Source organism: Aristolochia californica, unplaced genomic scaffold (genome assembly GCF_029961685.1).
Source record: "Aristolochia californica isolate CCGP_79_NKW_82.1479 unplaced genomic scaffold, dmAriCali1.0.hap1 SCAF_16, whole genome shotgun sequence".
In the NCBI taxonomy this organism is placed as follows: domain Eukaryota; kingdom Viridiplantae; phylum Streptophyta; class Magnoliopsida; order Piperales; family Aristolochiaceae; genus Aristolochia; species Aristolochia californica.
The window spans coordinates 3,018,748-3,030,670 of record NW_027181837.1 but is presented as its reverse complement, the minus strand read 5'-3'; the positions used below and the strand labels follow the sequence as shown (position 1 = coordinate 3,030,670).

The following is an 11,923-nucleotide window of genomic DNA, read 5'->3' as shown; positions in this document are numbered from 1 at the left end:
CATATCTTCCCAGGATCCCCATCTCCCCGCTTCAACCCAGTGGGTCCCATCCCTTTTCCCCCCCACCTGTCCAATCTACATATCTCTTAAATTAATATTATTTAATATTTTAATATATTAATTATATTCATATATTTATAAGGGACCCACCAGTAGCACGAGTGGCTCCTCCAATCGGAACCGTAGAAATGACGTCTTTAGGGGGGTGCATTTAAGGGCTGGTCTAGCATTGAGATTTTTTATAAACAAAAAGTAATAATAAAGAAACCGAGCCGGTCGGGGCCGACCGTCCGGGCCAGTCGCCGCAACGCGTGGGTCCGACGGCCTACGCGGTTTCGCAACTAGCAGATTCCCCTCACTGTCCATATATTCCTTCTCCATTGCCTTTCGTGGTATCTACACGGTAGTAAAATTACAATTCTACCACCAGGGCTACAAATGTAATTTCCTTACGATTAGGTGTCAGTCGCCACAATTAACCAAATTAATATCCGAAGATCTCGGCTGCTGCGTCGCCACCGAATATTCTAATCGATGGGCCCACAGGTATTAATAAAAGTATCTATTAACAGGGGAGATTTGGGAATCTAATCTTCCAACACATCCCCAACCCTGTCACTGTCGTCTAATATCTTTGCTTTCTCCGCCTTAAATTCCTCCCTTCGTCATTAATCACCGCTAATTATTTCTCCTTAATTAAACCTCTAATTTCGCTAATCCTATTAAGTCTCAAACGGAACGGGTCTTGGGATCCTCCGTTGAGCCGTTCCCAGTTCTTCGACTCCGTCCAATGGAACGCCGTTTCTTTCAGGACTCCACTTTTGTCGCCACTCGCGCCATTCGGCGATGAGAGACATCCTTTTCTGTGAGAAGCAGGTAAGGATCCAAAATGGTTAAGAAGGTATGGCATTTATTGGTAGTCTCACGGTAAAAATCTCCTATTGTTCCACCGAGTGACTGTACAGAGTTTCCTTTTGTATAGGCGATCTCTTCAGTTCAGGCTCCCACACACCCCGCCATTCACTCCCCTGAAAACGGTTTATATATTTTTTTTCATCATCTGCTGAAATTTCATTTTCTCTCTCTCTCTCTCTCTCTCTTCCCCTCTTTTCGGCTACAGTCATCTCTCTTGCGGTCAGTAATCTGTTGCAGACTCTGTTCCTGTCTCTCATTCTCAGTTGGTTCTCTTCTTTCCTGTGAGAGCGTCAATAGTTGATCTCTCATTCTATGAAGGCTCATCCCTCACATTTGCGTTCTTCTTCTCTCTGAGGTTTCCTCCTCTGTTCACGGATTGCGGTTTCGTTTCAAGGGCTTGTGGCGGAAATGGAAAAAAAACAAGGGTTTTTTTCGGCGCTTAAGGAGGAAGTAGTGCGGGGGCTGTCACCCGCGAGGTCCAGGGCGAAGAGTCCGTTGAGGAGCGGCTCGCCCATGACGAGTCTACTGCGACGGAGAAAGCATCACTATGTGGCGCCTCCGGAGCCGTTGATCGCGAGATCCGGAAGCCTGAGGCCCGTCGGTGAGACTCTAACGCCTTTGATGGAGGGGCCCGATCCGGACGCTGGCGCTGATGGGAAGAAGGAAGGTTGGGGACACTGGATGAAAGGGCAGCTTGCTCGAGCTCCCTCGGTTTCATCGTCTGCGTACAAGCGCTCCGATCTAAGACTGCTGCTCGGGGTCATGGGGGCCCCTTTAGCCCCCGTGCATGTTAGCACTCTTGACCCTCTTCCACACCTTAGCATAAAAGATACTCCCATTGTAAGTCTCCTGCTGTATTTTTATTCTGCTTTTGAGAAAGGCAATGTACTATCTTATTGTTCTTCCCTGTTTCGTTTTTGTTTAAGTTTGGGAGTTTTTTTTTTTTTTTCACTTGGATTTCTCATCTTTATTTTTAATGTTCTCTCACTTTCTTCGTAGGAATATCTTCTGATTTCCCTAGGATTTCACTTTTTTTTTTATATATTTTCTGGTGTTTTCACAATTACTACCTCTTTCCCATATTCGGTATCTGCAGAAATCTCGAACTACTTGTTGCTTTCCTCTGTGAAGTTCCTTTTTCTGTTGTGTTTCGGCGTTTTTTGGGTTAATCGTGCAGGTTATTGGTGCGTTTTTCTGTCAATCATCAACCCAGTTGCATGAGTTTTAATAGAAAATTGATGAATGTATATTCGAGTTTCAGGTTTCTTAATCTTGTGCTTGGCTGATGATGGCCATGTTTTTGGGTTTTGGAGCATTTTCTGTTCATTCTCTTTTCTTCTTGTCCTCGTATTTATTCTAGTTTCCCTGTTGGAAATGATTTTTACTGGTTGATATACAGTATACACGAAAACGTCGTTTTGTTTATATTTCTGGAAACTCTTTCTCTACTAAAGTATTTCGCAAACCAAAATTTCTGCTTTCGGCGAAGAAAACAAGTTTGCAAACTAGTATAAAGGGTTCTCGTACACCTCAGGAGCGAGCAGGGGAGAGTTTCCTTTCCAACTATTCTCTGCAATTGTTTTGAAATTTTTGTAAAATACTACCTCAACGAGCTGGGATATATTAACCTCTTCGTTTTCCCCCCTTTCAGGAGACCTCATCTGCTCAGTACATCCTGCAACAATATACCGCTGCCTCTGGGGGATTAAAACTGTTGAGCTCTATCCGAAATGCCTACGCTATGGGGAAAGTAAAAATGGTTGCGTCCGAATTTGAAACTGCCACCAAAGTCATGAAGAACCGAAATGCGTCTAGAGCCGCGGAATCTGGGGGGTTCGTGCTTTGGCAGATGATGCCTGACATGTGGTATGTTGAGCTCGCTGTAGGAGGCTCCAAAGTTCATGCTGGCTGTAACGGCAAAATCGTCTGGAGGCATACCCCTTGGCTTGGTGCCCATGCTGCCAAAGGGCCAGTCAGACCCTTGCGAAGGGCTCTCCAGGTGAGCTTCAGACCCTCTGCAATCTCTCGTACTCAAATAGTTCTCTCTGTGATTTACTCAAAAATTTTGGGCTGTGGTTGGAATTTCAGGGACTCGATCCGTTAACCACTGCCAGCATGTTCGCAGATGCTAGATGCATCGGTGAGAAGAAAGTGAATGGTGAGGACTGCTTCATCCTAAAGCTCTGTGCTGACCCACTGACACTGAAGTCCAGGAGTGAAGGCCCTGCGGAGATCATTAGGCATGTATTGTTTGGCTACTTCAGCCAGAGGACAGGGCTTCTTGTTCATATGGAGGATTCTCACCTCACTCGTATCCAATCTAATGGGGGAGACGCAGTTTACTGGGAGACTACCATCAACTCCTTTCTTGATGACTATCGGCCAGTGGAAGGTGCAATGATTGCTCACTCTGGTCGATCTGTAGTTACCCTCTTCAGGTTTGGGGAGATGGCCATGAGCCATACTAAGACCAGGATGGAAGAAGTGTGGACAATTGAAGAAGTGGCCTTTAACGTCCCTGGCCTATCCATGGACTGTTTCATTCCTCCTGGCGATATAAGATGTGGTTCGATCAGTGAAGCATGTGAGCTCCCACAAGGAGAGAGGGGGAAGACCATGGCCATGGCAGGAACACACCGCTCCAAGGTTGCCGCTGTGGAGAAGGCACACGGCAATGTTGACAGCATCGTATGGAAGGTGGAGGTTTAGTTGACTGTAACAGGATTGAAGTTGGCCACTTTGTTTATACTTAGTTCTTAGTCCTGACTGACTCATTAGGATGTAGCTAGAAGAATCTGATAGAAGCATTTTGGGGCTCGGTCTTGTCCAGTAAATAGAGCATAATCATTCACAGGTTCTGTCTCAAAAGTCTTGTTTGAATTCTTACACTCAAGACGATTATAGACTGGGTTTGTGGAGCAGATGGAGGTTTTTTTTTTCCAGGTTACCTTCCATAGCCGAAGGATGGCAGTGTTGAAGCTTTGCTTTTCTCCCGCCGGTGAGGGGGAAGAACACCACTAGCCTTCTATTCTACTAATTCTCATGCCTAGCAGATTTCCGGTGGCAACAAGGACTCAAGACTGTCGGCAATCTGTTTTCCCTTTTTTCATTTCAGGTGTTTTTTTTTTAATTTTTCGGTCATTAATGTGTTTCGATTGATGTGAAAGGTGTTCTTTGGTGGGGAAGAAGAGGGTATTTCTCTGGATCAAAAGGGAGTAAAACTGAATGAGATGAAACCCATTTTATCTTACCTGCCATAACTTCATCTGGTCTGGGTTTCTGGTTAAAGAGGATTTTACCAGCAACTGCTGAATGCTAGATGTAAACAAACTTGTGTTCCAGCCAGATATTTAATGCTGACATATAAAATTGTGTATTTTGATTTCATTTTCTCATCTGTTTCATCTGGGTGCCTCTGAACTTTGTACATTTCAATGATCGTCTCAATATCCGTTTTCTCTGCTTGCCCATCTCCTGCTACTGTTAGTAATTCCAGAGGTAAAGACCACTCTGTTCCGCATTGGGTCCCATATCCAGAAGCTGAAAGGGATTGGTGAGTTGCTCCTTCCCATACCCTTTTTGACCAGAGACCCAAACCTTCCACTGCTTTTAAAGCTCCAAATGCCTGACATAATGGAGGGGAAGGATTTGGAGATTGTGAAAGCCGGTGTGAAAGCATCATTACAGCATGGCACGATATAAAAGAGCAGCAAAAGGCTCCACGTGGTGACTCTCTTTCTCTTTTCCATCTCTGAAAGTGATTAAATACTGAACCAGTGTTCCTCTTTCAATGTGGTCTTCGTCTCCTTTGTTGAAGAAACCCAAAAAAAAGAAGAAGAAAAACTGAAATGAGCCTGCAATCTGCATGGCTCCTTCCTTATATTAATCACTAGGAAGTTTCCACAAATAACAGAACCTCTAAGTTGTGCAAAAACTAACCCTTCTTTATTGAAATGTGTAATTTATTTGATGGGAGGAGTGACAGACTCACTAAGTCAAGAATCAATTAATGAAGGAACTTGGTTGGTCCCAACTTAATGCAACCCTCAAGGAATTTCTTCTAGCTTGTCCATTTCTTGTTTAGATCTACCTGATTCCCTTTTCGATTGGCACATAACATGTAATCTCCGATTAACTATGTATTAGCAAAAGATGCTGATGGGTGTGCTTAGATGCAGGCAACCCACTTTGATGGAAACTTGACTGCGAGATTTCTTCTAAAGAATGGTGATGCTGGAGTTTATTAATTTGCTTCTCTACGGAACTCCTAAATTGAAGGCAGCAGCAAATGGCCTCCTCTCTGCAACTTTAGTAACTATTAATGACAGCATCTTGTACCCTTTTGTTTTGACTAAATATTCTAGGAATTCATTAGATCTTGGGGACCTCACCTGTTCTTATTTTTAATCGTCCTGATATTCCACCAGTGGTTTCTTTAGCTTGAGCATCTTTCTGTGAGAACTCCTGCCAGCATAAATACAGGAGAAGGAATTGAAATGAATCCAACAAAAACAGGTTTATGAATTCACTTGTACAGTGGCATCGAAAGATTGAAAAGATTAAATTCTGGATTTTGTTGGTTCCGACAGAATCCAGAATTTGATAATTAAAAAAAGAAAAAAGAAAAAACTGGGTCGATCTCTATGCGATGTTCTGGTTTTCCTTTTCGCTTGTAATTTGGATGGAAGATAAGCAGCTGTTTAATCTTGATGTAATCTCGATGTGCCTGGCTGTTTTGAACTCTCCTCTACAATCTTCATGTAGCTTAGAATAAAAGAAGAAAGGAGAAATGGGTGCCCGGAACAAGGAGAAGAAACGTTGTTTTTCACAGAGTTAGTGGTTTAAATTGATCGGTTCAAATAAAATATTTAATTAAATTAAGTAAGCCATCGATTGCCAAAATTGTTTCATAACGATCATAATAAACCAGCTAAAGCAAAGCAGTCAAAATCATCTTATTTTCTAAATTCTGCGTCCAACCAATTCATCTTCTGAACCATTAATTGCACTTGGTCTATGTCCTGTGTACCCTGTGCACTGCAGTGCTACTTTGCGTAAATCTATTCAAAGGCTCAGAAGACAAAAGTTGCCTCTTTCTTCTCTTGTATGTAATCTCTAGTAGTCCATTTATGACACATGGGTAACATACTCCAGAAGGCATTTGGGGTGAAGAAAAATGTAAACGAAAAAAAATTGGAAGGAAGGAAGAAAATTTTGCCATACAAAGTGGGTACACATTTTACAGATTCAACACATGAGAACTGGAGGAGGACAATTGATGGATACAAGCACTGGAACTCATGGCAGTAACCACAAAGCTCACATGGTTTAGAACATTCAAATCACCTTTCTGTGTCCTCCGAATGCCCATATCTGCCAATGAGAAAGAAGTTAGGTTCTACTTGAAATTCAATAGCTATCTTTTTAACAATTAAGAATACCATCAACACTTAGCACCACTCACCTTCAATACTAATCTTAAACTAGAAATGCCTTTCCCCTATTAGATTATTAGCAAAGGCAGTCCATGATCCAACCATTGATATGCAGACAGTTTTAACTAAAGACGCAAGAACTCTTCGGGATATAACCTATTCACTGAAAACAGTCCTAGAACAAGACAGCTCACTTTTTTGCCACCATCTGGAATTTCACCCGGTGTTTATCAAATTACTGGGCCGCCAGTACATGAGAGGTAAACCAGCAATGAACAATATACAACTAAAAATAGCTCAATAATGGGCCTCAAAAGGGTTTTACTGATTAAATGCACTGGCAACCAGTGATATTGTACTTTTCCAGCACAGCAAAGACTCGACTCTCTTAGTCCTACTAGCCCTCATGGAAAACTATGAAAAAGGAAACAACAGATTTGTGATCCTCCCACTCAATTAGATGTTGATTTGTCTGAGTCTCTGCAGGAAAACTCAAGAATTCAGATTGAAACTGGGATCTCCAAATTGTGAAATGGCATCAAATTTGTTAAAGTTGGATAGGTTACCCACCGGAAATGACTGATCAAAGTTGGGAGACCTTTTCCCAACCAATGAGTATTGAAACTTTTCATGCACAAACCAGTCTAGGACTGTTCTCTCACACACAACATCTCACTCTCAGACAACTAACCTAAGATGTCGAGCCCAAAAGCCAGTGAGACTTTTTTACCATCAAGTTCAGGCTTAAACTGACAACCTGACTCAAGACATGAAGAACTCACAAACACAGGCCATCGCAACAAAACAGAAACATGGGCATGGGTTGGCTCTGATACATGGTAGGTTAGGTCGATCCCCCCAAAAATGACTATTCAAAACTTAGATGCAATCTTCCTAAAAAAAAAAGCATAGAATTTTTTCAAGTCCAAACCATGTGGGACTATTCTCCCACACACTCTAGGGACTTGGAGCAAATGTACAGTAATAAACTGGTAGTTACCGCCAACAATAGTTTTAGAATTTAGTACACTTCTGGTTAAACAACCATGTGTTCTCAATCTAGTCACTTCAAACCAGTGAAAAAAAAATGTTTACAGAAAACCAAATCTTAGAGGTCAGTGTGTGTACATGCATGCATAGTACAGTGGGTGTTTGAGTGCTTGTGTATGCATGTGTATGTGAATACATGCACAAGAGAAAGAGAGAAAATACCGGAGAAGCTCAAAATACTCAATTGCAAGGAAGCTAGAAGAAAAAACAACAAACCCACCTTTAGGTTTCTATCCCAACTTCCTGTACATAATGCACTACCGTCTGCAGATAAACCCAAACAGGTTATTCGGCCCTCATGTGAATTTTGTAAAGATCCCAAGTTTAGGACAACCTGAAATAGAGAAACCAAAAGTTAGATAAATTCATGTGTACTTCTTGCCTTCTAAAGATAACATGTCACAGAAATACTTATACAAGCTATATCATGCAACTAGTATGACAGTATACTTGTTTGAAGTTAAGCAACCATGAAGCCCTCACTCCCCCCAAAACACGACCCTTCCATTTCAGAAAAATGTCATATCAGATAAATTAACTCCATAAGAGTTACAAACTAGCAAATGTTCCTTCGTTAACCATATATCCCAGGCTACCCTTTTCTGAGGCTGAAAAATAGATCCATTCTTGGTCATTTACAACAAGCACCAAAGAACTAGTTAATGAAATACCTTAGCCACAAGAGTGTCCCATGCATAACAGTCCCCATTTGAGTATCCAACAAACAGAAGCCTGCCTGATATTGAGAAGGCAATGGAAGTCACATAGGGGATATCAGTATCACTATCACCATGTGGCTGATAGTAAACTTGGAGCTGGTGACCGGTCCTCATGTCGAATAGTCGGCATGTACCATCATCTGATCCTGTTGCAAATCTCATCCCATCTGGGAAGAACTTCACAGTGTTGAGATCTCCTTCATGTCCATGAAATGTTCGAACTGCTCGACTTCCTATACGAGTATCCCACAATCGAGCTGTTGTATCACATGAACCAGAGACAAACATCTTTGAGTTTGACCCATTGATTGAAACACTGCAGGAAAACAGGAATTACTCGACATAAAGAGAACATGAATTAAAGCTTCAAGATCTCAAAGTAATGCCTTCTGAAATAGTCAAAATTTAAACCTCATAACCATTTGCTTATTTCTATTTTCTACTAGAATCATCCCCATTCAAAACCTTTTCAAGCTTTCTCTAATGTGGATGCCATTAAACATCCTGTAGTAGATACATGATTATGAGTTTTTTTAGTCACATTTTGCTGTCAACTAGCAAACTGATTAAAAATTTAAACCACATAACCATTAGCTTCTTTCAATGTTCTACTATTCATTAATAATGGCATAACATACTCTTCATTCATTAAGTAACAAGAAAAGAATTGCAGAGCAAATTATTTCCTAGCTCAAGAACAGTGTAATTTAATCAACCCTGTGGCCATGAAGACATCACAAAATCTAAAATAGGATTTATTGTTACTTATGCAAGCTGTTTTGCCAGCAGAGTTCCTGATTAACTTAGATATAAATATGACATATCTTTTGCTTGAAGTTTAACCTTAGATTAAATAACCATATCAAAGTAGTATCTTCTTCATTTGCCTGAGAAAAAAAGGAAGATATAAGTTCTTGATTAACCCGTGAAGAACAAAATTATGGAAGAATTGGTTTCCAACAAACACTGGCTATTCATTTAATATTTTTTTAACATGCAGGCTAATCATTTAAAGCCTAAAATGGAAATAGCAATATAGTCACCCTACTGACTAGTTTCTAAATCTTTTCTATGACGTCACAAGATGTACAAAATGATCTTCAATAGACACACCTAATCAGAGTTATCAATCCAGTTGCGGCTTGCAGCAACTCACATGACACTGCATTACAAGCACAACTTCTTTTTTTCCAAAAAGTACAATTTGAAGCACACTGTGTGAAGTATTAAGCAAAAAAAAAAAAAAAAAAAAAAAATTAAAAAAAATCACATGAATGAATACATTATTTAGGATTACACTGTAGAGTAATTTCCAACTTGATTTTGGGAAGTAGACCCAGCACCATAATCGAGAAGTATTTAGTGACTCAGTACACTAGAGCAAGATTACATAGTTCAAAAAATTTCTCTCATTGATATTTGAGAATGATTCTAAAATAATCCTTGGTTTCAAGTTTTTAAACCTAATCAGACGTCAATTGGACATGAAGCCACCAGAAAAAAGAAGCACATGTCCAACTTTTACAACTAAAAACACTAAATATACCTCAAAACATCAGAAGTATGCCCTGATGGAAACTCCCCTCCAAAAACAGAAATTCTTTGGCCAGTGGTGATATCCCACAAAACACATGTTTGATCACCAGAGCTGGTGATTAGGTGAGTGTCTTCATCTGGAACATACTGACATGAAGATACATAGCCTTTGTGCCCACTAAGAGTTCTTGATATTGGTAAATTCCCATCCCTGTCAGTTTGAGAACTAAGGCTGAAGATGGAGCATACACTATCAAGGCCACCACATGCAACAGATTGACCACTAGGGGAAAATGCACAAGTCATCACCCATGCACAAGGGAGCCTTATCGCATGTGTTTTCTGGCTCGTAAGAGAATTCCATACAATCAATCTTCCATCTTGAGATGCACTAACAATGCGATTCTTCTCAGGGGTCCAATCAAGTGAATAAACCTGTTGAAAATTTTTATATAGATATCTGTTACAGCACTTATGCAATCGAAATTCAATCACAAGAAACTATAGCATAAGTACAGGAGAGGTCAGACAGCAAATATTAACTATGTTATGCTCTCCAACTACTAGCTTGCACAGACTTACTAGAAAGTCCAATTTACCATCAAATGCAGATATTCATTTAGCACAAGGACAGAAAGAAAAAACTGTAGCCTTGACAAGGTGTTTACTCTCACCATGATGACCAAAAATTGTTGCTTATCAAGTTCGTTAGATTTTATGTTTATATCAATAAGTTTCATCACCAGTGAAGACTTCTTGTTGTCAAATGACCAAAGAAATAGCTTTTTTTTTCTTTCCTTCTATGTCCATCATAGAGAAGTATTTAACATCAACGCTTCACCCACCTTCTGCATTGCATTTTCTCAAACTCTGCCAACATCCTTCTTTCTACATGAATTCTCCTACTCCACTCTACCTTGTCCTTAGTTAACTCCATCACTATGTTGTGATTCTTCAAGTTTTCTTGTCATCTCCATGGATATCATCTTCAACCATGCACTATTTCATACATGAAACCTTCAACTAATGAATACGACGTTCTCCTCAGAGATGCATCAGGTTTCCTTTGCAAATGCAAACAAAGGATACTATTAATGTCTTACTTATTTGCACAACTTTTAACCGCACTCTTCTACACCCATTTCTGATTTTATCTTCCCAGATTTGTCACAGATTTTATCTTCCCAGATTTGTCACAGAGCCCTTCGAGATTGTCATCTCTGCCTCCATCCTATGTGAACACTTCAGTTTTTGAATTTTGCTTTATTACACTCTTCAAAATAACGGAGCAGTATAGTCCTACAACCTTTTGGTAATTCTCTGCAAATACAAATTCCAAAACTCCGCCCCCCAAATTATTTCACAAGTCAGAACCATTTTAAGATCACCGAATTTACAAGGTAAGTAACTGTTTACACCCTTGATCGGCACGTTAACCTTTTTCAGTTACTGATTTCACATCAAGCCCGGTTAAAACTTCGTAGAAAGAGAACAGAGCCGAGGGAACAAACTATTCTTCTCTCATTCTTTCTCGACAAACTTCGAACCGCTCTAACTAGTTAAAAATGACGGCGCATGCTTTAGCAAGCTAAAATCACAGCGAACCACTAACTCGGAAAGAGGAAGAAAATAGAATGTAATAAAGCCTAACCTTTCCAGTGTGCCCCTGTAAAGTACGACAGCAGACCAGATCAGTGGGACCGAACGTCACAGACGTTCTCCCTTGGGCTCTCGCATAGCCAGCCACTATAAAAAATGGGCATCTAAGAAACAGATCCACCAAGCAAGAAGCAAAATAAAGAAAGACAAGACAAGAGCTGGAAAAGAATCATCGATTCAGTACCATCGGTGTCCAGTAGGAGAAGTCGTTTCTGCTTCAACCGATCTCTGAGAGCATTCACCGTGGTTGTGGCGGCAGCATGCCGCTCTTTCAGCTCCGTCACAGACATCAGCCCTGAATTTTAGCTCTCCCACTCTCTTACACACATTCGGTCGTTTAACCGTCCGCTGCCGCCTGATCGGAACGCACTACGTAGATGCAGCAGAAAGCGGGTGATCGAAGTAACGCTAGGGTCACGAGAAAGGGAAAACCACAGGTGACGAAGGAAGAAGACGCCAGCAGAAAACACAGAGGCAGTGCGGTCAGACAGAGAGAGAGAGAAAGGAGTAGGATCGTGTGGAGTGGACGTGATGAAAGGGGCATCTGACTCGTGTGAGACTCGGGGCCACTAGAGCCCACGTGCGTCTGACTTTCAAGTACAGAGGTCA

At 41.0% G+C, this 11,923-nt stretch overlaps 2 protein-coding genes across 2 annotated transcripts; one reads left to right on the top strand and one right to left on the bottom strand.

Moving 5' to 3' along the window:
• Positions 1-1,030: 1,030 nt before the first annotated feature.
• On the top strand, positions 1,031-4,310 carry LOC137953869 (uncharacterized). The gene is made up of 3 exons (XM_068801408.1): positions 1,031-1,755; positions 2,567-2,914; positions 3,004-4,310. Exons 1-3 carry the CDS (start codon positions 1,324-1,326, stop codon positions 3,622-3,624), a joined length of 1,401 nt encoding a protein of 466 aa, XP_068657509.1. The 5' UTR covers positions 1,031-1,323; the 3' UTR covers positions 3,625-4,310.
• A 1,784-nt stretch (positions 4,311-6,094) lies between these two features.
• Positions 6,095-11,793, bottom strand: LOC137953197 (guanine nucleotide-binding protein subunit beta-1-like). Its single transcript, XM_068800469.1, has 6 exons — positions 11,499-11,793; positions 11,307-11,401; positions 9,666-10,090; positions 8,072-8,435; positions 7,621-7,734; positions 6,095-6,288 (listed from the first exon to the last, which is right to left on the bottom strand). Exons 1-6 carry the CDS (start codon positions 11,602-11,604, stop codon positions 6,253-6,255), a joined length of 1,140 nt encoding a protein of 379 aa, XP_068656570.1. The 5' UTR covers positions 11,605-11,793; the 3' UTR covers positions 6,095-6,252.
• Between the last annotated feature and the right edge of the window lie 130 nt (positions 11,794-11,923).